Raw genomic sequence first — 27,123 nt, 5'->3', positions numbered from 1 at the left:
ACTCAAAATGCTCAATATGGAAGCAGCTAAAATTACATCCTCACGTGGAATCATGTATGATTTTCGGTTTTTGTTTCTCTTTTCCACTTTTGATCACTATTCATTGCCATAGGGTGGCTTAAGTATTATAGAAGAACATGTAGAAGGTGTTCTCATTAACAGAAAACTGAAATTGAAAATGTAACTATACAAAATCAACTACCTGTCCATATTACCCCCACTGTCCGTATTACCCGCGATTCACCTACTTCTAAAGGGCACTTTTCAATGTATACCAATGTGACACGGCAGAAGCAGCATTCAGAAAATTTGGGTTTTAGTATCTTTATTTATCGAATAAATATCTTTTTTTACATAACATTATGTAGTCTCTATCTAACTTAGCGCTTTCCTCTCTTGTATACGATTTATTAATTAGCAAAATTATAGTAATGATGATAATCAAATGTGATACAAACAATTGATTTCGGTTCTCAGAGTGTGTGTATAAATATATATTTAAAAAAAAAACTAGCCGCCTATGCACAAAATTGTGTATCAACTTTTGTTTGTTCGATCGTTTGAAATTCATTCATTCCCTATCTAGCTCTAATTTGTGTTAAATTGTTTTTTTTGTTTGTTTGCTCCACGTGCCGAAAAGTGGGCGCGCATTGGTTGAAGCTATTTGGCATTGGGGGGAGTTGTCCAGCAAACCGATTCCGGCTTCGGTTCTCCAAGAAAGCTTCCTTTTTATGTTATGTTACGAAAGCGCGCACTTAATAACCAATAATTTTTTTTTCTCTCTCTAATGTCTCACAATAGCTTTCGTCACTCTCATCACTTTCTGTTCCTTCTAAGTCACACGCTCTGGAGTACATCCGGTGATTGGTTGCTCGATTTTCGGAGTTCCTCTGGGCGTGTGGGGGCATTTGTGTGTGTGTGTTTTCGTGGGTGGATTATTAATACAGAAGGGTAGTAGGGTTGCAAAAAGTGTGGTTCTGTTTCCGTGCCCAGTTGCTTGGGTCGCTATTTTAGGATGATAGTAATGATATGGTGATATCGCTGAACTGTGATGATCGCAGGTTCCTGGTCCTGGTCGTTCGCAAGTAAATCACTAAGTTTGGAGGCTGAAGGCTGCTCATTTTTTGAGGTTTAGTTGAACAAGAAATTTACCGGAGCTTTGTGGCAGGCAGAGGATATTAACTAATGCAAACTTTCTTCTTCCTTTTTTTGTGTGAGCAGCTAAGCTCTTCCAACATCTTACGCACTGGTTGATTAGTCAGAGATATGTGACTAAAATACATTGTCAAAGTGGTTATCGAATAATTAAAGGGTGAGGATATAGCAATGTCCAAGTCTGTCAGCTTCCCCGCCTGGGAAGCCGAAAAATACATGTTTTCTTTCTACTATTGTTGTGAAAAATAAAATGAACAAAACCAAAAAATTCGACAGCACGATGGGTTTAGGCCATCGTCAGCGCTCCAGCGCCAAGGCCGAATCCTACACCACGTGGGCCGTAGTTGCGGCCATAGCAACCTTTGCAGTAGATCTCTCCGTTGGGGGCATCGTTCAGATTGGTCGAATCCAGTGACTTGTGACAGTCGCAACAGCTGAAGCAACGCTTGTGCCAGATCAGATTTTTGCTGAGCATCTTCTCCGCTTCGTACACGGCATAACCACAGCGGCGGCAACCCTTACCGTCCTTCGCCTTGGGACCGTTCATTGGTTTAAAATCAGTACTGAAAGGATTCGTTTCGATGAAATAAAATCTACCGAGGGAGATACTTTACTTTAAACACTCACAGTACAGGGGAAGCCTGGGCGTCGGTAGACACAAGTGTAGGTGTGTGGCCAAAGCCGAATCCCTTAGGACCGAACAGTTTTCCGTAGCAAGCGCGGCAGTGGATCTCCCTGTCGGGTCCATCGCAGGCAAGCATCGAATCGAGTGGTCTGTGGCACTCAGCACAGTTGAAACATTTTTTGTGCCACATGGTACCCTTGGCCAGTTGCTGTTCCGCAGCGAAGACCATGCCACCACAACGTGGGCATCCCTGGCCGGCCGGGGCCTTGATCGTGGTGGTATCAATCGCTACAGATGGCTTCTGAGCGGCTATTTGTTCATCGCTGTAACAAGAATACAAAATAGGTATTATGTTTTCATATATTGTCACCATTCCTACTCACGTCATGCAATCCGTTTGCAAAAATCCTGAGCCGCAGGCGAAGCCATAACCATGGGGTCCCCATTTCTTGCCGTAGCAAGTCTTGCAGTACACATCCCTATCCGGACCATCACAAGCGATGATGGAGTCGAGCGTCTTGGTGCAATCGTGACACTTGTAGCACTTGCGATGCCACTCACGACCCTTGGAGAGGACCATCTCGGCGGCGAATACGACGCCTCCACAGCGAGGACATCCCTGGCCAGGGGAAGCCTTGATGGTTGCCGTATCGGAAGCCGATAGTTTCGGTGAGAATTCACTTTAGACGTTGCAAAAAAAAAAAGAGAAATGTTAACCATCGCATGAAAAATTGTCGGAAAACATGAAGGTGACAGTCACTAATTGAACGAGTAGAACAACAACGTGGTTTATTGTACCTCTGGACCTCCAGATCCCTCGCGTCGCTCATTAGACCGAGGAACGATATACCCGCGTGGCCGTATCCGCGAGAACCGAATCTACTGGCGTAGCATCCTGCATGGGGATAGTTGGATAGGCAATATATATTTTTTCCTCCAAGATTGCAATACAACACGGAACACGTAACGTATGACTCGTATATCGTATCAGTTAGTGACAGCACCATCGATCGGTAGCAACGGGGATCAACTTACTTAATCAGGTCGGTGCTATCGGATTGCAAGGCTCCACCTCCTTGACCATAGCCGTATCCCTTCGGGCCGTACTTCTTACCGTAACACACTGAAACATTCAACATTTAAGGATGAAAAGGTACTTCAACACAGACCATTCCACGGAAACAACAAACCTCGGCAGTAGATTTCACGATCGGGTCCCTCGCAGCAATTTATAGAATCGAGACCCTTCTTGCACTCGCCGCACTTGAAACATCCCTTATGGTAGGACTGTGAAAACGATGACAAACACGCACAAATGGAGAGAAATAGAAATGATTATGTACAAATATATTCAACTCGGAAATTAGTTACGGTTGCGGGTGATTTGGCATTTTCAGGCTATTTACAACTGCGTGTGTACAATGTTTAGTAAGAAAAACCAAAAATACATGTTATCAAAATGTTAGACAGCATCGTTTGGAAACTGGACTGTCCGGCACCGTTTGTACTACCTCGGCAGTAGATCTCTTGGTCGGGACCATCGCAGTGGATCGTCGAGTCGAGGGTGCGATTGCAGACTAAGCACTTGAAGCAGCGTCGGTGATAGCCCTGAGGGTGTTTAGTGGCAGGGAGAGAGCAATTAATATAGGTACAGGCAATTGGTAGTCTGCGAATTTGTGATTTGGTGATGGTGGTGTGGCGCATTGGAAGTGTTTTCGGTTGACATTCTATGAGCATTTTATAGGAAATTTCTTTCCACGCTTTGCGACAAAAATTGGCAGTGATTTTGGAAAAGCTGTAATTTCGTGAAGAGTAAAAACTATTAGTTTGAGGTTTATATTTTATATGAAAAATTTCAATCTTTTTTTTATTCTACGATTTGGATCAAAACTTTTGGATTTGCCGTTGATTGATAGAGATGCTAGTGAACCAAATTCCACTGATGAAACCATGACTTTCTGCAAGAACTTCTAGAGAACAAACGGGGTGGTTTCTCCGAAATCAATCACCTTTGATCAGATGAAATGTGCATTTCAGGAATGTGGCACGTCAGCGAATTAATCAAGATAGTCCGAGCTCGTGATCTGAGGTAAGCGAAACTTTGCATCATTTTGCCTAACCAAATGTTTGTTTCGTTCAACACTTCTATCAATGATCAATTTTTCCGCATCCGTCATAGATTGCTTCAAAAACGGAATGTTTATGTTACATTTTAAGCGAATCGATGGAGATATGATCCATTTTTTTCTGGTAATATTATTCGGAACTGGTTTAGGTATCTAGACTGAGCTTGAGCATGAGCTTGTTTAGAGTGCACACTTCGTAGTTGCTCTTCGCGATTGACCTGAACCAGCGAAAAAACATACTGAATGACGCTTAGGAGTAGCGGTCCATTCTCATTGTGCAATTATTGGTGATTCAAACTTTATAGACGCAGACCATCTCCTTGCAGGGTGGTTTTAGATATCTGGACTGATTCTGCTAACTCAAGTGTTGTGCATCGAGGATTATTGTTGATCAGTGCCTCGATTTAGTCATGATCGATAGCGGCACAAACTTTCCAGACAACCCAACAATATTTATCAATACGCTTGTATATCGAAATTTGTCGTGTCGTACTTTATTGTGTAATTCTCCTGCAATTTGACTAAGCCTAGGGCAGATACCGTTGGAATCAAAATTTCGCGGAGCTTATTCGACCTGGTCTTACTTTTTATTTGTATTTTTGTTTCTTCTTATGGAGCTGCATTTGTTCTGAAGATAGGCCGTAAGAAGCTTCACATGTTGAGGGGATTTGTCAGCTTCTGAGCGTCTGGTCACTTAGCATATGAGCGATTGTTCGACAATTTCTTGGGCAGATACGTGCATTCCACAGAATCTTCCTTTGGCATTCAGAAGTCAAGGGAAGGTTTTAAGCTGGGGTATGGTTGTGAAAGCTCTGCTAAATAAAATCAAAATAGATGGAAAACAGATATCGAACATCATTGCAAAAATCCAATGCAAAACCTTATTAAGGTAGTACGAGAACTGGTATGCAAATAAGAAATTTTCAAACGTATTCCAAAATTCATACTCATCACATTTTGTGGAACATTTCAGATGTTTTCGCCTAACAGTCCATGCATCAATTTACTGGACTATTTTCTGTGGGACATCATTGATTGGAATACAACTGCTCTTACCCCACGACTCGACGTAGATGGCGTGATTACGAATCTTTCGGTCGAGCTAGATTTTGAGATTCTTTTGATTTGAAATCTAGCTACAACACGTGCAATCGGTAGTGGCTGAGCAAGATCGAGTCTCTCGTTCACTGCAGACCAAGGGGTGCGTCCAGGTTAGAGACACCTCGACAACGCCTGTTCTTTATGTTAGGAGCCAATGATGTAACGGCCTGATGGCCGGAATGAGCATCAATTTATTTTCTGCTGTCCCTCAGAGAACGAATTTACACACAATTTATGAAACGAAATTCATTGAGAATTTGCAGAATGCTATTGCCTTCAGAGTTCCTGGATTGAAGTCCCGGAACGAACATAGAGGCGAGCGAGCATTATAAAATATGATCAGAAAGTACCGGGAATATTCTATTTAACTCGTTAAGCCCCGAATTATTCTTGCTTCACTTTTCATTCAGCCCGAATCAAGAATGTTTTCTCATTATCAGTATCTGTTCCAGCTCCCAAAAATACTTATAATATAAATAGAAAATTGTCAGCAATTCGACTAGAAAGTAGTCACATTTTGTAAAACATCCGAAAACAAACTGTATATTTTTTAATTTTCTTAATTTGTAACTGTCAGTCCCAGTCATTCAGTGCTTTCCTACCAAAAAGCTCAATCGGCCCTCAGGGACCGACGCGGGGCTCAACGTGTTAAGCGTACCATGCATGCGGGAACCGTTTTGTTTTTCTTATGTTGGTACAATCTTAAGAAGCACTGTAGTACAAATAGTTATATTTACTATTTTTTTAACAATATTTAATAATTTTATTAAATTTAATCAAATTGTTAAATAATAATAATTATTTAATGTTTAAATAATCTGTCAGGTTTTAGTCAGATGGTCAGATGGCATTAGTATCTGCCTGTACGTCAAAAATGGCCGGAAATGTGGGCCAGTAATTTTTGGATTTTGCATCATAATAACGCGCCATCGCTCCGAGCCCGAATTGTACTGAATTATATGACTGAACATCAAGTACATACCACCGAGCAAGTATTCCCCTGATATGGCCCCATGCGACTTTTTTTTTGTTCCCCAAGTTGAAATTGCCACTTCGTTTTTTCTTTCACTTCGAAAAGATATTTCAATCGATCGAGGAAATCAAAGAGAATACAACGAGGTAATTAAAGGCCATCCCTTCCTCGGTCTACCAGGAATGCATGAAGGACTGGGTCAAGCGTTAGCACAAGTGTGTTGCTTCAGATGGATCATATTTTGAAGAAGATAAAATAAATTTGCCTTAAATTTAACTCTATTTTGTTTCATTCAAAAATTCCCGGCACTTTCTGATCGTAGAGTATTTAATCATTTGCCTGTTGAATTAATGTGACTGAAAGATACTATTGAAGCAATTTAGTATAGTGTCAAGCATAGTACCTAACTGTTGATAAATGAATGTCAAAAATCAAAACAAATATTTGAGTATCACAACCCCGCGTTGGATCGAACGATTAAAGCGAACAGTAAATTGTCTACCCCCGTGAAATTCATGTATACAATCAAACAAAGTTAATCTTGTTGCCTGAATGAGTTTTCTCTAAATAAATGATGGTAAGTAGATTGATATACAATATGCAAAGAAAGCCAATCTTCAGAATGCAACGCGGTGCTGATGTGTAAAAAGTTTTTGTATACACGTGCTCTGGCGAATGAGCACGCTCCGAAACACAGATCAAATGTTTTGTTGTCAGCCTCGTGTTTGCCCTGAGTTTTGCACCGTGTTTTGCGCCGCATTTTGCATCGTATTTCTATACCTGTTTCACACCGCGCTTGAATCTGATTTGCTTTGCCTGTTGAGTCATTTTTCATCACACAAGCGCATACGGTTGGTTTGGAGGCACGATGTTGTTTTCATGCTTTGCGTAGAACGAGCGAAGACAAAACGGACGCAAGAATTTGATGTGTGTGTGTGTATGAAATGAGGCGCGCATCACACAAGTGAGAAGCGATGTTTAGTATTTGAATTCTGCGCTCAAATTAAAATAAATTAAACTCAAGTACAGCGCGGTCTTTTTGTGGCAGTTTCATAGAAGTAGAAGGAAAAAATAATTTAATTATAATGATCGATTCCCTAGGAAGACATAAGCAGAAATCTATCCGGAAGACCGCAAAACTCTTCGGTAAACCAGAGAGTACACCATTATCGTTGAAATGGTCGTCTCCGTGGCACAAGCTGGATTTCATGTGAATAAAATAAAGATATACATATACACTATACAGTTGGAAGAAGTCATCGAAAATCCTGGATAGCAAAATTTCTTTAGAACTCAGCTTCGCAGCTTAGAATGGAATAAGAGCTTTATGGAACGGCACATGGAGCTTTCCGAGAGAGTTGTCAATAATTTTGTAGGTGGTAGGTGACGTTATCGACATACTTGATGACCCAACTAGGGTCTACAATACGATTGAAAGTGCATTACCTTACAAATCGCGAATCCCAACCAACATTGTTAGAAGAACGACTTAAGAATGCTTTAGATCGTCTCTCGGTTTATAGTAGTGGGCTTTTTTAGTGCATTTATGTTGAACAAATCTTATTTTCATGATAAAAACTGAAGCACACGATGAGCCGGTAAAACATAAAACAAACCGGTAGCAGTATTCAAAATATTTCTATGCGTGACTGAAAAACATTTCTACAAAAGTTTTTGGTATGGTTGAACAGAACTACTCTTCTGTTTGAAGGATCGGGTCTGTTCAAGATTATGGGTTTTCACCACGACAATGTGTGCTCGCGCTACTCGCCTGACATTCGCTAGCATTCTACAGTTCCAATTGAGCTCCCGGCGCTTTTACCGAATCGAAAAAAAAGCCTGAATTGATCGATGCGGCTTTACCGAAAGCCCTTGATAGTCTTTCGTACGAGGGAGAGGACTTTCTGAAAATATGAAAAAGGCAAAGGTTTGTTGGCGCCCAACGCCAAAGGTCTCCATTTCGTTCATCCAAAGAGTAGAACGTTTACTTATGTGGTTCCTATTACCGAATGGATAGCGACGTTAGGTCACACATATTGTGGTGGTAGTTTTGGACGGTTTTGACATTATTTGTTCGCCATGTTTGGTGGCTGGAGATTTTTTTCATCTCATAGTTTTTATAACTTTTTCTAACACTTGCGTATTTTTGAACTTGTTGCTTAAAAATATTCGATTGATACTGATCGAACTTAAGGTGTAACAGTATTACACTGCGGTTATCGTTGCCACGAAGAGTAATTTGAGTAATCATTACTATCTTGATACCATTAACCATGCAACCGTACCTGAGATCCTTCCACGTACAACATCGAGTCTCACTCGATGTAAAATGATTGTGCCAAAACGTACAACATCGTGTCTCTCTCGTGGTGCGCTTGCATATCACAAGGCGTTAAGACGCTCAGCAGAGTAGTGAAATTACTCGGTGCGTGACCCATCGAAGCGTTTGCATTTGGTCCGCTGTTCTGAAAATTAAATTGTACGCGACGGGATAATTAAATTGTAGGGTTAACGGGATATTTCCGTCACATTTATAGCGACGATACAACACTACGCTATGTGGGTTCATTGGTGATCCTGATATTCGCCATAAGGTGGCACTTTTTTATGGGCAAATATGTGTGATGACGAAAGAAAATTGGGAAGTCCGACGAATCTAAATACGGTCACAAAAGGGAATGACCGGATTATGCGGAAAGTTTTCTGGAACAAAACAGATGGGACTTGATAGGCAGTCTTTTTTAGCCGAACGGGTGGTTGCGTTACAGTGTTTCCAAGACGATGAGTAAAATACTTCGGAACTAATATCAATTGAGGAATTCTGGTCTTCTCGACGCTTCCTAGGCTCTGGAAAAAGCTACTGTGAATCATATTTACGCGACTAAAATCCAGCTTTCAGTAGCAATACAGGTTAGCTGACGATCCTGATGTTATTAGAGAGGGTGCGTGTGTATCACTTGACATCCAAACGACGCAATTGCAACTGGTGAATATGTGTTGGTTTACCAAATTCAATAGCCATGTGGCTCTGAGGATTTCTTGCGTTCATTTAAAAATATTGATAAAGTCAGCAGAGTAAAAAAAAGTTATTTGAAGACTAGTTCACTATTTTCGGTTTATGGTAATATAGGTATTACAAGATAAATGAAATCAGGTTTTCGGTATAACGCAATTTTATCATCAACATCACGAATAATAATTGCATTAGAAATATAAAACGTGATAGAAATATGTTGATTTATAATCCTTCCGAAGAAAACGTTATAAATGAACTAACTACCTTTCCCTGAAAAATTCAATTTAAAACTTCTATAAGTTGTTAGTAGAGAGCGGATCTTGCTTTTTTTCGCGTAGCAGATTTTCTTCATGTTTTAATTTTGTTGATTTACTTGTTATGTTATGTAACTTCCAACACAACCAGTAGCGGTATTAAATTAAGCAGCCATGTTAAATGTATATAAAATTCTAAAGAATAAAACAATATAAAACTCACTCTTCCACGTGCCAACATTTGCTCGGCCATGTAAACATATCCACCACAACGGGGGCAACCTTCTCCTTCGGGTGCTTTCGACATTGGTTTCGGCTCAAAGTGCCCGTTAGTTCCGTTAGTTCTATGTTTGTGTATGTGTGTGCGCGAGAGCGTATATTTGTTTCGGAACGGGACAGGGCAGGGCACGCGACAATGATAATGGCGATGATGATGATGAATATTCAGTCGGACGAGTTTTGTTGTGTACGTATGTGTGTGTGCGTGATGAGAGTGCGAAATGAGAAAACAGAGAATGAAGAAATAAAAAACGAAAAAAGAGAAAAGATAGAATTAGTCGGTTTTTCTTGTTTTTTTTGTTGTTTTTTTTTATTAAACTAGATTCGAGAACTAGTTAAATTTGTCTTAATAGCGAATTAACTTCAAAGGAAGACGACAGACGGGACAAGGCCAAGTCCCCCGTTTCGTTTGATTTTCTTTTGATTGATTTTTGTCTTTCACAAAACTCTACGTTTGCGGAATATTATCACATATAATGAACAGAAATAAAAACTACATTTTCCACATAGCATACATCATCTCCAGGGCACTTTCCTTATCCCTTTTTTATCATCAGCATGAGTGAAAGTGAGGAAGAGATAGAGAGGGGCTTCAGAAGAGTATCGATTTCGTTAAACAGTACGGCTAAAGAAAAACGTGGAAATAGTGAAAACAATATTTTGGGTTAGACGAAATGTTTTCGTGTATGTGCGTGTGTGATGTGAAAGATGCATGCATTGTATGTGTGTGTGAGGGCATACTAAAAGCACAAGCGAAAGAACTCATTGCGGTGGTCAGACACAAAAACAAACAAGAAAACGCAAACTTCGCAGACCAGTTTGAAGTTTTGAATTAGAGAGGGAATTACACAGATTGCAGAGGATGTTCAAAACACTAAAAAAAAGAGTTCGTAGGTCACAAATAAAGTACACGAAACAAAATAACACCAAGAAACAAAATATCTCACCGATAACAGAGTGACAAATGACACGTACACGCGAGACGAGATGCCAGATGTTTTGTATTGTGGCTTGGCTTGGTTTTGCTTTTTTTATAGCCCCTTTTTTCGTGGATGGTTCCAACACACACAACAAAGATTCGGGATTCACATTCGCGAAGAATGGGATTTCGATCGGTTCATGATCGATTGGTTGATTGACACAGACAAGGGATGACGTGAATGAATTACACGACAGACGACGACGGAAGCCTTCGAATGTTTTTGTGCTTACGGATACTTCTTCGAGAAGCGCCACCATTAACAGTTGCGGACGATTCTGTTCCCAAAATATTTTTTTCGTCTGCCGAAAACACAAAAACCTTCGAAAAGAGCATTCCATGCGCACCATTCGTAACGAGAACAAACAAAATTAGTCACAGGGTGTTTACTGAAAATCAAGTTTATTCAATTCATTCTTGTGTTTACATATTGAAATTGCCATAAAAATCCGTAGAATTTGCGCAAATCAGAAAGCATTCTACAAACTAAACATTCTTTGTTTACCATACTGTCATTAATTTTAGTGAAAAAATCGACTCTTTTTGTTTCAGTTGGTCAGATATACACTCTTTGTTTGTTTTTCCACTTCTTTTTTTCGCATTACAGAACACGATCCTTTTCAGCACTTAGTTTAGCAAAGGATAAAAATACTTTTTTTCTTGGACACTACAATCGAGAGCAAACGGAGGATCGAACGGACTTCAAATCCCATCGTCTTCCAATTTACTCAATCTGTACTCATATGTTGTTTTTGTTTGCCTGTGTGCATATGTTTGTCTAACATTTTTTATATAGTTTTTTTTGTGTTTTTTGCGTTTGTTTTTAATGCTAACAATTCCACGTTTCAACATCAGAGAGATTCATAGAAAAAAAATATATCGAAACACCTAACAAAATCTCGTCCTCAAGTACCCCAAAAAACTCTTTTTTTTTTGCCGATGACGACGTTGTTGTGTGTGTGCGCGCGCGTAATGGTGACCTTCAGTGTTGCCAAACAAGAGAGATAGGTTTTTGTTTCGATACGTTGAAGTTGATCATTTGTTTCTTTGTTGTTTTGTTTAGGTTGTTGTTGTTGTCGTCGCTGTTGGAGTCGCAGTAGACTTTGTATGTTTCAACATAATTGTTGCTCTTAATATAGTGGTGGTGGTGATGGTTGTGGTTGTTTGCGTGGTTGGTACAATAAATTAGCGTTTTCTTATCTTTCGGGATTCGATTTGGGCTTCTACAGCGCTGGCAGTAAACTTGTATGGGGATTTACTGGCTGGAATGGCAGTGGTTGTTTTTTTTTATTTATTGGTTTGGTGATAGTGGTTTGTTAAAATAATAGGTAGCGTTTGGCGGTGGTGATTGTGGTGGTGGTGGTTTGTTGTTGGTGGTGGTGTCGCAATTGTTTATATGGAACAAAAGAAATGGAGAACAGAAAAGAATGAAAATGAAAATCAGCATGCGTTTTCAGAATATACATATCAATTTTGAAACATTTTGAAACATTGATCGTGAAATAAATAACTTCCATTTCTCTAAATTATTCTCAGATATCTTGAAAGTTTGAAAAAGTGTAGAAACAGAAGATATATAATACGAAGTGAAGCATTAACATTTGTTCATTGCAACTTATCTTGCAGATTAAGTTTGGCAACTAGCGATTAATTTGTGTGAAATGTGAGTTGAAGCAGACGATCTCTCAAAGTTGACTATATTCGAGAGGAAATCTTCTCATAAAACCTCTATATTATCTAACGATAACTGTGCACCAGAATCGTATAAAGGACAAACATATAGGTCCATTACTTGGAAAATGGGTATTCTGAAGTGCCAATATAGCCACAAATACGGCGATCTTTGGTTCTAAATACAAGGTTTTTAGATTTAGCAGTTTGATGAAGTTAAGTTTCTTTCAGCTTTAATTTTACTTAATTGGTGAACAATTTTGACAGGGCAATCTATACATAAGAGCAATTCCAAATTAAATCGACAAATGACAAAACATGAGTATTTTTGATTCGAAAAAAAGTTTGTATTCCGTTTAGGTTGGAGGAAATATGAGTTTTCCACAGCAATTGGGAATTTTTTGACTCAGGTGTAACTTTTGAAAAGGGCCTATCGATTATAGTAAGAGAAATCTTTGATAATTTATATCTCAAAAACTGAGTCGTACCGGAATAGTTTCTTAGGAATGGTTATAGAGTGTTGATGTCAAAACGTGAAAAAAATGTAAACTGACATCAATACTCTACAACTCTTCCTAAGACACTATTTCGGTACGACTCATAGTTTTTGAGATATAAATTATCAATGATTTCTATTACTAAAATCGATACGCCCTTTTCAAAAGTTACACTTGAGTGAAAAAATCCCCAATTGCTATGGAAAACTCATATTTCCTCCAACCCAAACGGTATACAAACTTTCATTCGATTAAAAAATAGTCATGTTTTGTCATTTGTCGATTTAATTTAAAATTGCTCAAATGCGACATAATAGAGGCTGCAGAAGAGCGTGATCAAACACGCATGAGAAGGATAGTATCGAATGCAATGTAAATTTGGCTCTGCTCAGAAAAAAAAAATACAAATAGCTTCACTTCGGTTAAATGGACAAATCAGTGTGACCCACGCGACAGCGTGCTTCGCCATAGGAAGTTTTGCGTGAATTTGCCCCCAAAGTTGGTTCTGTCCAAATGTGTGACATAAAACATAGATTACGAAAAACATGAACAAAATTAAATTGGTAAATCAAATGTGTAAAATATGGATGAGGGTGAAGAAAAAATTAACAAATAGATTATGTGCGGATTCCTGATGATCTGTTTTCTTGGTTGGAAATCACCACACATTTGAGCTTCAGATTTGCATATTTGAAAGTTTAAGGAAAGGCCCTGAACGAACGAGTTGAGAAAAAGTAAACGGTAGGACTTGCGAGATCAACCTTATGTTTTTTTTCACGCGGTCTATCCCGCTGGAAAAAGTCAATGACGAATTTCCTTTCACACTCCATGCGAACGGAGCGACATCAAGGTACTTCCAAAAGACAGGATAGAAACAAAGAGGAAACCAAATCAAATGTGAGTGACGCTTACCCATCGTTCGACAGATGGGCGCCGGTGTCCATCGATAGGCATCCAGCGCCACCACCGAAACCGTATCCCTTTGGTCCGTACTTGCGTCCGTGGCAATTTTTGCAGTACAGCTCGTTCTCGTGCTCTGCACAGTTTGTGGAGTCGAGCATCTTGCCGCACATTCCTGTTAGAAGAAAAGAAGAAAAAACAAAAAAAAAATCAGAATAAGTTTTAAAAATAAATCATCAACATCGGCGGCATCACGTGCGCCCCTCTCGCCCCCCCGGCGCGACACGCAGTGTCAGATTATTTACTGAATTGACAGGTTGGCTTTTGGGCAAATGCTTTGGACTTGCACCAACATCGCGCCGTCATTGCGCTGCTCTAATGATCTGAGGGAAAAAATAGTTTCAATTAACATTTTGCTTTGAGCGGAGAATGGGGTCAACCGCAGCGCGCGTCGCATTGCCGCCGTTTGCTGCCAAGAATTTTGTCGGCACAATCGGATGATATTCCATTGGCACCGTGCGTCTCCATGCAACTGCGATGGATGCAGCAAATAAATACGCGTCAGCTGATGGGTTTGCTTTGCGAAACACCGACTTGAAATAGTTGGGCAATTCATATGGGCCTTTCGATGGAAGTAGGTAACGCGACAAGTTGGGAATTGCACACGGCACACGAGTGTATTACTCGCCGACACTCAACTGTCGCTATGTGGGATAGTAAACACCCCCGCAGTTATATTCGAGTAATCTATTTCGGGACTACGAACGGCTATGAAGTAATCAATCATTCAACAGATTCGACGGATTACACCACGAAAGAGAATATAGGAATTGTGTAAATCTATCTGGAAAATAGCTTAATTGGTTAAACTCTGGATATCCAGAAAATATGTTTTTTGTGTTTTTCATCAAAATGTCAACAGAATAATCAAGGAAATTATCAATCGCAATATGCAATTCACTCTTGTGCAAAATGGGTCAGGAAGTGGATAACTTCAGATCTAAATCGAATTGAATATAAATAAATATTCAAAAATAATAAATAATAGGGAATAATAGGATTTTTGATAAGTCCTCTCTAGGGTATATTCTTGAATGCCTAAACTACAGAAATATGAAGGAGAAAAAATTGATTTTTTTCAAATTTCTATACTAGAATACAGCCTTAATCACATACGAAAATATGTTACTGAAAGACTATGTTGCTCCATGAAATGTCCCCATTATATGGAGGAAAGTGGGGTTCAGTAAATGCGATTCTCGAAGATGCCATAAAATTTAGATCATTTAGAACAGGGGTTCTCGAACTGTTTTGGGCAAGAGACATTTTTTTTCTCACGGAGGTGATCTGGCGTAATGGTAACATCCGCACCTCTCACGCAAAAGGTCACGAGTTCAATTTACACTCCCGACAGTTTTCCAAAAGAATGGAAGTAATTTGACAAACCAGCTAAAAGTGTTGAAAATCACTAATACAGAAAAAAATTCTCATCATATTCAACAAAATAAATAGAGATAAAATTTAGTAAATATCAAGTGTAATATATAATTATTAATACGAATTACTCACAAACTATAAAAACATTCAAATCGCCAACTAATCTATCCACAACTACCAAAATATCAAAATACGGTTCAATATTGGTTAGTTAAAATCTCCGTGACATTAAATCTCCGCATTCGTTGATTTTCAAATGGTTCCATCGGTTTCACGTTGTTTGTAACCATAATGAAGCCTTTTTCGACAATGTAAGATGATGGAAAAACGAGAAGATATTTTTTAGCAATGTCTCACATCACAGGATACTGTTTTTCAATGTTTCGTTATAACTAGAACATATGATAGCCTTGGTTGTACTTCTGCCTCATCGGTGCAGATGATAATCAACTTTTCTTGCATTATCACCTACGCTCAATCCATGGATTTGATATAGTACTGATTTATTATCCATTGAAGAATTTGAAAATTTTGAAGATCTGAAAACATTTTAGTGAAATCCTTGTGTAATGCGTCCAAGTGAGTGACATATGATAATATAACATGGTCTTAAAGCTTTTGTTATAATTTTAACAAATGCGGAAACTGTTACTATTCTCTTCTGCTAAAATTTTGTTTCGAAAGTGTCGTCAGAAGGGCCGACATTATTGCTATTGGTTCAATCACGTTGAAATCGTCACCCTGCAGCTGAAACACAAATTGCCACCAAGAGCCTCTTGGTGGTCAGCGAACTCCAGCGTGTAGAAGTAAATGAGTAAAGATTTCGTTGTTTTTCTCATATAGCTGAGCAATTAATCGAGTGTTCAAAGATTTGCTTCGAAGGTGTTTGATAGTAGTCATAAGCATCAGTGAAGACTAATGCGATCTAAGAGTAAGAATGACCAGTACTTTACGCAGTTGTAACTTTGAGTGAGCTTCAAAATCACGATGACGACCAACCATTGATGGTACACCATCAGTCTCAATGTTCTTCCATGGAATAGCTTTTTTGGTAAAAAAAACCGATCGATTCTCCTCTGGTATCCGCCTTCATATATGTAGCAAAAATCATTTCTTGGCACACATTTTCAGCTTTAATATATCGAACATACCCTAACAACAGAGCATAATTGCTGGGTAATGCAGACTGGTCCAGCTGGAGAGAAAATCTGTTGTTCTATAATAAATTGAATAACATTTTCCCCTCTTCGCGACCCATCTCAAGTTTCCTGAAATAATTAAAAAAAAACACACACATAAATGACCAAGCATTTATTTATTTAAATCTGATTCATCTGACATCTGTGGTCTTAATGAATAAATATATAATAATATAGTACAATTATTTATACAATCGCCGAACTATTTAATCTGTTTTTAAAGCGGCTGGATGTCTCGCCGAAATCAAATAGATCCTCCACCAATGTGAAAGTTCGAATCATCGACGACAGCGGTTCGTTGTATCCGAATAAAGTACGATGAGATCTGTTCTGTAGCAAAGATCGCTGTCGGAGAGGTCGTTGAGCAGCACGAAGGTCCAGTAATGAAAGTAGCCGAGGAGAATCAACTTCCCCATTGAACAGCTTTGATACGAAAATTGCCTGTTGTATTCTGCGTCTTCTCTCAAGAGTGTCCAGGCTTAAAAGTCTGCATCGATCCGGGTAAGCAGGAAGATTCAATGGATCGCGCCAAGGTAGATGACGCAAGGCCAACCGGATGAATCTTCGCTGTACACGCTCAATCCTCAAATTCCAGAAAATCACATTTGGAGTCCAAACAGCGGCTGCGGTTTCGAGAATTGGTCGTACTGAAGCGCAATATAAGGACTTTAAGCAGTATGGGTCAGTGAAATCCTTCGCAATCTTCGAAATAAATCCGAGCTGTCGGTTTGCCCTAGCAATGATTGAGGTGTAATTAGCGTTGAAGTTCAATTTCTGATCCAGCACTACTCCAAAGTCAGTAACTTTTTCAACTCTTTCAAGCAAAGCACCGTCGATGCAGTAATCAAACTGTAACGGACTTTTGGAACGATGGAACGTCATGACGGAGCACTTCGGTACGCTGATAATCAGTTTGTTTAGATGCCACCAGTCAACAAACACATTCAGCAAATGTTGCAAGCGTTGGCAGTCTTCAGCTGAACGGATCATGCAGAATATTTTCAAATCATCAGCATAAATTAATTTGCAGTTCAACCCTAATTTCGCAGCAATGTCATTAAAAAATAATATGAACAACAAAGGGCCTAAGTTGCTTCCTTGAGGGACTCCAAAAGAATTGCAGAAGCACGAGGAAACGCAGCCATGAATTTTAACGCGCAGTTTTCTTTCCGTCAGGGATGATCTCATCCACGACACGAGTTTTGCAGATGATCCGAGACGTGATAGTTTAGCCAATAGTATGTTGTGGTCGATCCTATCGAAAGCCGCCTTCAGATCGGTATAGATGACATCGACTTGAGCCTTGCCCTCCATAGCAGTAATGCAGGTGTTGGTGAAGTTCAACAGATTCGTGGGGACCGATCTGCCGGGCATGAAGCCGTGCTGATCGGTATTTGAAATTTTTAAGATGCTCCATAAAAAACTCCTTTTCATTTGTAGTTTTTGTACTTTTTTATTCTCATCTTGGGCACAGTCATCGTTGAGTTTTTAAAATGTACAACAATAATATTTCCTACTATGATATTAGCCATTCTCAGGGTTGCCACATATAAAGAATATTCTATATTTTACAGATTTTTTGCCAAATTTTAGATACTAAATTACAGATTTTCCGCAAAGATACATAATTTAAGGATATTTTTTCAAACTCAAATTTAAATGTTAAATTAATTACAGTTCGATTTCTCTGTCTACCTTCTTACTAATAAACTGAGTTTTTTATCGTTGAATCATGAATATATGTATCTTGACTTATAAAAATGTTGAACCATATGAAATGTCACCTCACTTCTCCCTTCCTGCTAAGGATGTTTTTGGGACACTTTTTGATAATTCCACAATTATCAGCGTGTGTTGAGTGAATATTCTCGCTTCACAATGCCAACAAAAAAAGTTCTGAAATCGGTTGGCTTCCGCAATGATGAACTCTATTTTGAACGCAAAGAACTATGTATCGACTATGGAGGAGCGTCAAGGATGAAATTGACGGATAATTTAAGAAAAGCAAAGTTCAACAAAACCATCTATAAACATCATAAATGCATTATGAGAAAACTTTTTTTATGATTTTTTGTTGTTGTATTGATACTGCTTAAGGGAGTAGTACGCTATGAAAACTCGAAAAAAAATTACAAAAAATACCTAAAATGTTCTCTGGGATGTTTGCTTTACTGTAGTTTTTGTCTTAGGTCTGTCCGATGCTCCGTTTCAAAGTTACAAGCCAATTAGTGGACCTAAGTCTTTGCGTAAGGAGCGCTGATCCAAAATTTAAAACCCGTTTTCTCGCAACTAAGTTTTGCAAACTGGTGGGAGTTCTACCTCCGGAAAGGTCCATCCGATTTTGATGAAATAGTTTTGCCCAGATTCTCCACTAAATTTCCTGTCATAGGATTTATTTTATATTTTGGAAAATAAAATTTTGGTGAATGTATTTGTCTTGATTTTTCAGGCAAAAACACATCTTTTTACGAAAAATTATCACATACTCTTTTTATGTTTATAATGTACTACCCCTTAAGCAAACAATAAATAAGAACAATGCATTCAAAATGAAAATAAATCTTTCTTTCCATTTTTCCGTTAGTTTTTTGATACAAATTTTTTTTTTTGCTAAAAATACAGATATATTTATTTTTTCAGAAAATTTTACAGGATCATATGTGACAACCCTGATCATTCTTATGACAGAGTGGTTCACGTAACACAACTTATGGAGCATCTTAAAAATTTCAAATAAGAACTTGTGTTTGTTTTATAGGGGTCGATATTCAGACCTCGTCGACCCCCAAAATCAATTTTCCCCAGGGGGTCGATATCGACCACTTTGAGAAACCCTGATTTAGAATGAGGGAACTTCATTTTGGCGATAGCGGTGTCACTTTGTAGAAAGTGTATTTTTTTCGTAATTGTTCTCGGATCGTAATTCCGAGATATTCAGAATGCAGGAGGAGAAAAGAATAATAATTGTGCGCAGTTCCCTCCAGAACGGATCTGCGTTGTCTGAGAAACTGACAAAATTGTTGGATTAAAGTGCAAGAAAACTCACACGACTGCCAGTAAAGTGCAAACCAAGCGACGGAACGGAAACTTCATCATTAACCGCAGTTGAAGTCAAGACTAATCCCAACACCACGGATTACGATTTGACGAATAGAGTGCTGATCGCTGTATTGTGCGGCGAAAACTACGAAGGCTACGAGTTTCACCGAACAAGTAGACAACCAAACCGTACACAAGCAAACAACAAACAATGGCCACGAAGTCTCGGAAGCTTAACGATCAGATACTGACGAAAGGTAACGAATGATCAACGATGAAATTGATGCGAAAGCCGAATTCATCAAAATACTGGGCTCAGTACAAGGCTCCTACTCACGGTAAGGTAAGGTCCAGCGGATTCAAGTTTGTTTTCACAGATAAATTCGCGAGTAAATCATGATTTGGTTAGGGTTTAGTTTCAGTGTAAGTAAATCAGCGCTTTTGTGACCATCAACAAATCGATTTTATCCTTCATTAAGAGCTGAATTCCCCGAATCGTCCCTAGTTCCGCCCTATAGAGAACTAGAAAAGTTGTTGAATTCATTTTATATGCTTGTGGAGTCTCTGACACTGAAACAAAAGCCCTACGGCTTTTGACGATATTTCCGACCAATAGTTAGAATTTCATAGAGATAATATCTCTCAAAAACCCACGTATGCTAAAGTACTGAAATGCCTTCACATATTTCATATTGTCTTCAAAATTTTTTCACAAATTAAGATGTCTTCACAGTAAGTTAAATGTCTTCAAAATGAAGACATGTCTTCAAACCTTCCATCACTGCTGGATGGTATTGATGGTCATATACAGTGTTGCCACACTATCATCTGTACTGGAGGGATAAAAAACCTTTCTCATCTGCACTTTTCTCCCAAAAGTCTGTATAGAAATCTGTACCATTAAAATGTTTGCTTGTAGAGAAGTGCTCTTGAAATTCCCATCTTGGAGACCTAAAAACGATTCCATTGTTGCATTGATGTTTATTGGTGTCGGATTTCTAGGATTTCACATGGCAGCATTCTAGAGCGTTAAATCATCGACATCGAATCTCTTTCTCATCTGCTTGACTAGTCTCACGTGTTATGAATTTAACATAAAAAACTGTACATATCTGTACTTCAAGACAAAAATCTGTAAGCTGAATCGCACAGAATCTGAACCGAAATAATCGAAAAATCAGCACCTTTTCAGATAAATTTGTACATGTGGCAAATTTTTTTTTTAACTCCCGATTTTCGGTGATTTTCCGGTTTTCAAAAAACTCAAATTTTAACGTTTGTGACACCAGTAAATGAAGTCTGAATGAGCTAAAATTCTGCATGGGGTATATTTTCGTGCAAAACAACATTTCGTAGCGAGTTCCGAATGAAAAATGGAAAAAATTTTAAGACGTTTGGCAACAAATTTTTTTTTTCAAAAACCGCATTTTCCCTTACTTCCACCTTGGGTGATTTTTCGATTTTCAAAAAGCTCATACTTTGACCGCATTGCGCCATTCTCCCTTAAATCCGATTGAGCTGATATTTTGCATAGGGTGTTTTTCCGAGGTGGTGAACATTTTATATAGGGTAACTTTTTGAAATTTTAGGCTCGATTTTCCCCATACATTCATTGGCACCCCGATATATATATCATACTAGCTGACCCGCAAACTTCGTCCCGCCCAAAATTTGTTTTATGTAATCAATACCTTCAAACATTCACATTTTCTTACTATGATCAAGTTCATGGGTCCAATCTTCTATTCGTCCCCGTTGAATTTACTTTTTAACTACAGATTATTTTCAGACACAATTCTCGTTCAAGATTTTTCAACCACTTGCAAATAACATGTTTCTCCGTTACATGGAATAAATGTTTTATACAGAAAATATGATAGAATAAAGACAGCCATAAATCGGACAATTCCTTCCCCGAGTTCTTTCCTTATCAACACATCCGGCGATCCTTTTTTTTTGTATAGATAGAAGAATATATAGGAGTGCGTTTCATCACATTAAAATCCATTTTCAGTTTCGAACAAAGATCAATTTCGCTAGCGCAAACATCAAATGGACTAACAGCACTTGTCACTATGTAATTGTAGAACATATGGGAATTTTATTTTCCGAATTATTCCGTTTTCCTTCAGAGTTTTCCGAAAATTTTCAATTGTCATGTTAGGTTGGAATATTTTTGGTTGAAATATGTGTAATATTGTTATGGGACCCCCTCTTCATTCCAGAGAAGAGAGAGGTGTCATACATTTCTCGTACCCAAAAACGCTCACATCCCAAATTGTGCTTGATTAGTTTTCGAGTTATGCAGAAATTTGTGTTTCATTTGTATGACAGCCCACCTTTAGAGAGCGGGAGGAGTGTCTAACCACCATTCAAATATTTATTGCATCCTAAAACCTCCACATGCTAAATTTGGTTCCGTTTGCTCGATTAATTCTCGAGTAATGCAGAAATTTGTGTTTTGTGTGGGGGGAGGGGTCTCAAACTATCACGAAAACCTTCCCCGGCCCCAAAAACCCTTACATACCAATTTTCATGTTGATCGGTTCAGTAGTTTCCGAGTCCATATGAATCATACAGACAGACAGACAGACAGAAATCCATTTTTATATATATATAGAAGAAGATATATTCTACCCTGCGACAATATATCTAGACTGCTTGTGGGACTTTTTATGAGCGGTTGTTTCTGTTGCAGTTGTTTTTCGAGGCGTTTTCTACGGTCACGGTTTTATTGTAGCTTACCGGTCATTGTTCGTGTCAGTTCAGTAAAGTGTTTATAGTCGAATAAACGCTATATTTCATGCTTGAACTGTATCTGCCCGGCCTCCCCATTAGTTGTTGAACAAACGAAAATAAAAACACCCTCAAAACGCATCACTGGTGTATTTTGGCTCCAATTTTCACGATTTTATGTAAGTCTTATCAATTTCTTAGATTAATACAGGAAGGACTGCGGTAGCTGCTAACTGCTACTTGTCAAATTATTTTTTAGCTTTTAGTACTATTATTTAGAGGAGACGCGTGATCAAGTGAGCTACCTTTTCAATAAACATTTGGACTATTGAAACAACTGACAAATTTGAACATTTTCATCTCTTCACATTTATCCATATAACAATAGATTCCTTGAGCGCAAACTTTTCAATAGTTTCCTCATAAAATAATCGCATCTGCATCGTCTCATAAAGAAAATCTTTTTCCACAGCCATCATCATAATTCCCCTAATTCCTCGTGGTCTCTCTCAAATTTCAATTATTTTGGGAGTAGAATGAGCAACAGAAAGGAAAGAATGTTGGTGTGGGGTTTTCTATCGTTTCCATCGCCTTCATTCAGCAGAACACTTTGAACCTGAAATGTAGTTTTCACGCAAGGCGGCACATTGGTAGTAGTGATCGCTTCATACATTGCTGGCTGCGTGAATGCGTGAATGACGGCGGGTTGAGATAAAAGGTATGAACCTGGTAGTCGTCACTGTTTATTTCGTAGTGTTACGTAGTGTTATGTTGTGTAGCGTAGTCAAATTTGGTTTCGTTTGCTTGATTAATTTTCGAGTAATGCCAAAATTTATGTTTCATTTGTATGACAGAAGCGAAATTATCAAATCGTCATGTTGAAAACGAATCAAAATATTCAAATGAAAGTTTCGTTTGAATTCGATACGTACTCATTGAAACTAATGAAAATGACGATGTTGAAGGCTGCATAGTATGCCACTGGAGTAATTAGTTGCCGAGTGACTTATATGCCCTCATATCCTTTTTTAGTTTCTTGAATGACGATCCGGTTCTGTCAAGTTTGTTGAACTAAAATCGAATGTAACTTTCAATTTAAAGCAGCGAGCGTCCTCTCACACGTGAAGTGAAACTCTATGATAATGAAAATAGCTCATTAGTGGCCTCATTCGACAAAGCGTCTGCATTCTAAATTCATATGAAATGACAGCAGAAACGAACGAAATAGAAGAATTGATGTTTCAGTATGCGTAAAAAATACACTCAATCGAAAATGATTCTGATTGAATTCAACGAAACAAACAAATCATTTTCATCTCCTAGATTCCAAATTGCTAAATCTTGGTCTCTAATATGTCTTTACAAAATAGAAGGATCTTCATATCTGGTACCCTTGTTTTTTTCTAAGAGAAAGGGGGCCATAGTTATATTTTCAAAGCAAAGTAGTGTAATGAACCATTGCAACAATTATAAACAATTTTTTTTTGTAATTACACGTGTTGTGGTTTTAAAAAGAACCGCCTTGTACAGCGTATTTTTTCTCCTGACCATATTTAATGGGTGGTTTTCACTTTACTTCTGACTTCATCCTTTCCGTGGCGACTGTTTTCATTCTCGTTTGAGTACGAGAATACCTTTGACACCTTTTATACCCTCGTCTGGTGCAACGGGCATTGAGTAAAAAGTTTACGCCTCCAAGGAACTCGCCTTCTCGATTCGACGATCAAATATACGATAGAACCGATGCTGATTCAGATATTCGATAAGAAGAGTTAGAAACTGATTAAGAGATCGATGATTTCCAAACACATCTTGTTTTCGATATAACTACCATGCGACTCAAAAGCTCAATTCTGTAGAATATTTAAATAAAATGGATTCCTTCTTGCTCTCTTGAGACCAACATTTAACTTGGTCATTGGAACCGACAGCTACAAAGACAGAAAATAAATAAAGTATGGTTTGTTTCCCGCTGTGTTACAAAATATGTCTGCTTTTAAGTCGAATTCCTGACTAAGTTCTTTTTATCAGTTAAACATCTTTGGGAGCTGGAATCGGCGCTGGCATTGTGCAAGCACTCCCCGTTGACTGTTTTTTTAAAGCACAACAATAACAGTGCTGAGCTCAACGTTTTGAGGTTTATTGGGTATTTTTTGGTAAAATTCTGTTTCTGTGAGTATGCAAGCTTGGATGCAAAACAAGAATTCATTATAGACTTGCATTCGAAAATTGTTTCACTTTGTGAGATGGCGAGACATTTCAACCACATTGGTGTAAACAAACAGGTATTGCCAAAGAAAAGATAGAACAGTTGCCCGATCTAGATATGAAGACACATAAATAGGAAAAAAACACACAAATAGGAAAAGGAATAGAATGAATAAAAAAAAATCACAGTACAGGTCGGATTCGATTATCCGAAGTATTGTTTTCTTTCACTCCGGATAATGGAATCCTCCGGATAATCGAACTTTCTCTCGGTAAACTAATATAATTATGATTTGCACTTATTTATTAAACGGTTTAATCAAGCTTGGACCCGTTTGTATGTTTGTGAATTTTCAACTTTGTAACTTTGTAACTTTGTCTGTAGCGCTGTACCACATCAAAAGATATTTAACTCCCTTCCTGTTGACCGTTTGATCTGAAATTTGGAACACATATTTATCTCTGGTGTCATTATAAAACTACGTATTCCATGATCTTGAAATTCTAAGATGGCGGCCGGTACAAAATGGCAGTTTGTGTACATATTTTTTTCAAATCCCATCAATATGGGTTTTCTCAAACCCTCATCAATATGTATATCCAATGAAAGTGCTTGACTAGTAGTTATTTATGAAAAATGTAAATCCGAGCTGGCCACCACCACAAAATGACGACATGTATATTTTTTTCAAAACCTCATCAATATGTGTATCAAATGAAAGTGCTCGACTAGTAGAACATAGCAGATCATGAAATATCCAGTAGTCCCCAAATAACTAAATACTTTTTAAATAGTTTCATTCATTCAGCTTGACCTGTTTCTATGTATGTTTGAATTTTTGTAGGGTTGTCCCACATTAATAGAAAACTGACTCCGTTCCTGTTGACTGATTGATCTGAAATTTGGAAGACATCTTTAATTCTACTAAAACTGCGTACTCCATGATCTTGAAAAATCCAATTAGGCCGCCGCTAAAAAATGGCTGAATGGCTTGACTTGGATAACACAGAACATAGTGAACAACATAAATTCAAAAAGGTCGCCGCCACAAAATGGTCGACTATGTATTTTTTGCAATCCCCTCAATATCGTTATCAAATTAAATGATTTGACTACTACAATACAGTACATCATACAATATTCAATATGCCGAAAAAATTAGGCAAGAAATAAATGTTAGATTTTCATTATCCACAGTTAGTTGTTTCATCATGTACCCCACGATTTTAGTCTCATCAGCCCTAGATTAACACTAAACCTACCACGAGGGGTCAAATGACCCATTTTAAGCTTTTAGTCAAAATTTTCTTGCAAATTACATTGCAACAACATAATTTATCTACACTACTTTTCTTAAAACATACATCGAATGTATTTTTGAGTGTTCACTCCTCTCTTGTTATTTTTTTACTGAGAAATATATGTAATCTGTCCTAACTACTGCAATGTGTCATTTGACCCGTGCAAACATTCATATGATATCAGAAAGATTTGTATATGTGGTTTTGATTCAAAACCATTGCATTACACATTTACGCTATTGCTTTATATATTTTGTTGAATTTGTGAATGAATAGTGAATGATTAGAATAAATTGTATTGCTGACTATCTAAGCGAGCTAACAGTAACCATTCCAAGCTCAGCCATTCCATGCCAAACCGATATAGTAGTTCTCAGATTTTCGTCAAAAGTGGTAATTTTGTTTCTTATCGCAAAACATAAAACCCATATTTATTTCATTTTTCTATTAGGGTGCCCATTTTCATTATAGGATGGTCCGAAAAATCATTTTTCCCACTTTTTCTCAAAAATGACTATTTTCAAAAATTTATAACTTTTGAACCACTGAACCGATTCAGATGATCAACATATCAAATTGAAGCCAATAAACCTTCATCAAAAAGTATTAGACTTGCAAAAAAATGGATTTTATTTTCGTAATTACTGATTGTAGCCGTTTTCTATTGTTTTTATGGCTTTGGACTAGAGGGCGCTATATTTTTTATATTGTTTCTTGAAAGCTGAGGATTTTTCACGTAATATCTAGGTATCAGAGATGCTATTTTTTTCGTTTTTTAGATATGATTTCTCAAAGTTAACCGGTGGTTTGAAAAATCATTGTTCTTTCTTTACTCAAAAATGACTTTTTGCAAAAATTCATAACATTTGAACTACTGAACCGATTTAGATGTGGGACATATTGAATCGAAACCAATAACCTTCTTTGAAAAAATATCATACTTGCGGGATGATTGAACTCTAGTCGCACAGGTCTAGTCAAGTCACACAGGTATTTTGAACGAAGACTTGAAAAATAATAACTCAAAAACGAAAAAATAGCACCTCTGACATCGAGATATATTATGTAAAAAAATCCTCAGCTTTCAAGAAAAAATATTACAAAAAATAGCGCCCTCTAGACCAAAACCATGAAAACAATAAAAAACGACTACAATCAATAATTACGAAAATAAAATCAATTTTTTTCGCATGTTTAATACTTTTTTATAATAAAAGGCTAGCTCTTTGGCTTCAATTTGATATATCTATCATGCAAATTAGTTCAGTGGTTCAAAAGTTAAAAAATGTCATTTTTGGGAAAAAGTGGAAAAAAACGATTTTTCGGATCACCCTAAAATAGAAATTGGCGCCGTAGTAAAAAAATAAAAAATGCGGGTCTAATGTTTTGTGACAAAGAACAAAATTAGCACTTTTGACGCAAATCTGAGAACCACTATATCGTTTTGGCATGGAATGGCTGAGCTACAGTGGTATTTTGCGTGTCAAAAATTGTAATTTCATTATTTTACTAAAAATTGTTATCCTTAAAATGTCGAAATATACAGGAGAAACATGGTATGTCATGTTTCTCAACAAAAACCATATAAATCGAGTCATTCTTCACTAACTACTCATAAAGGATCAC

The 27,123-nt window shown here is 37.8% G+C and overlaps 1 protein-coding gene across 6 annotated transcripts in view; it reads right to left on the bottom strand.

Annotated features, from left to right (window-relative positions):
* Nucleotides 1-299: 299 nt before the first annotated feature.
* LOC129765367 (muscle LIM protein 1-like) overlaps nucleotides 300-27,123 on the bottom strand; it is a 36,467-nt gene continuing 9,643 nt past the window's right edge. For 4 of the 6 annotated variants that reach the window (XM_055765608.1, XM_055765609.1, XM_055765610.1 and 1 more), the window contains exons 3-9: nucleotides 13,589-13,751; nucleotides 9,474-9,594; nucleotides 3,292-3,388; nucleotides 2,579-2,675; nucleotides 2,164-2,460; nucleotides 1,783-2,103; nucleotides 300-1,718 (exon numbers count right to left, since the gene is read on the bottom strand). In XM_055765608.1, the coding sequence (XP_055621583.1) occupies nucleotides 1,442-1,718; nucleotides 1,783-2,103; nucleotides 2,164-2,460; nucleotides 2,579-2,675; nucleotides 3,292-3,388; nucleotides 9,474-9,594; nucleotides 13,589-13,751 (1,373 nt within the window). In that variant the 3' untranslated portion in view covers nucleotides 300-1,441. Of the gene's footprint in view, nucleotides 1,719-1,782; nucleotides 2,104-2,163; nucleotides 2,461-2,578; nucleotides 2,676-2,815; nucleotides 2,904-2,970; nucleotides 3,068-3,291; nucleotides 3,389-9,473; nucleotides 9,595-10,883; nucleotides 11,771-13,588; nucleotides 13,752-27,123 lie in introns of those variants that run through there. The other 2 variants (XM_055765611.1, XM_055765613.1) reach the window with 2 other exon arrangements.

Source organism: Toxorhynchites rutilus, chromosome 2 (assembly GCF_029784135.1).
Source record: "Toxorhynchites rutilus septentrionalis strain SRP chromosome 2, ASM2978413v1, whole genome shotgun sequence".
Lineage (NCBI taxonomy): Eukaryota > Metazoa > Arthropoda > Insecta > Diptera > Culicidae > Toxorhynchites > Toxorhynchites rutilus.
The sequence above is the reverse complement of the archived record's forward strand: the minus strand, read 5'-3'. Positions and strand labels throughout refer to the sequence as shown.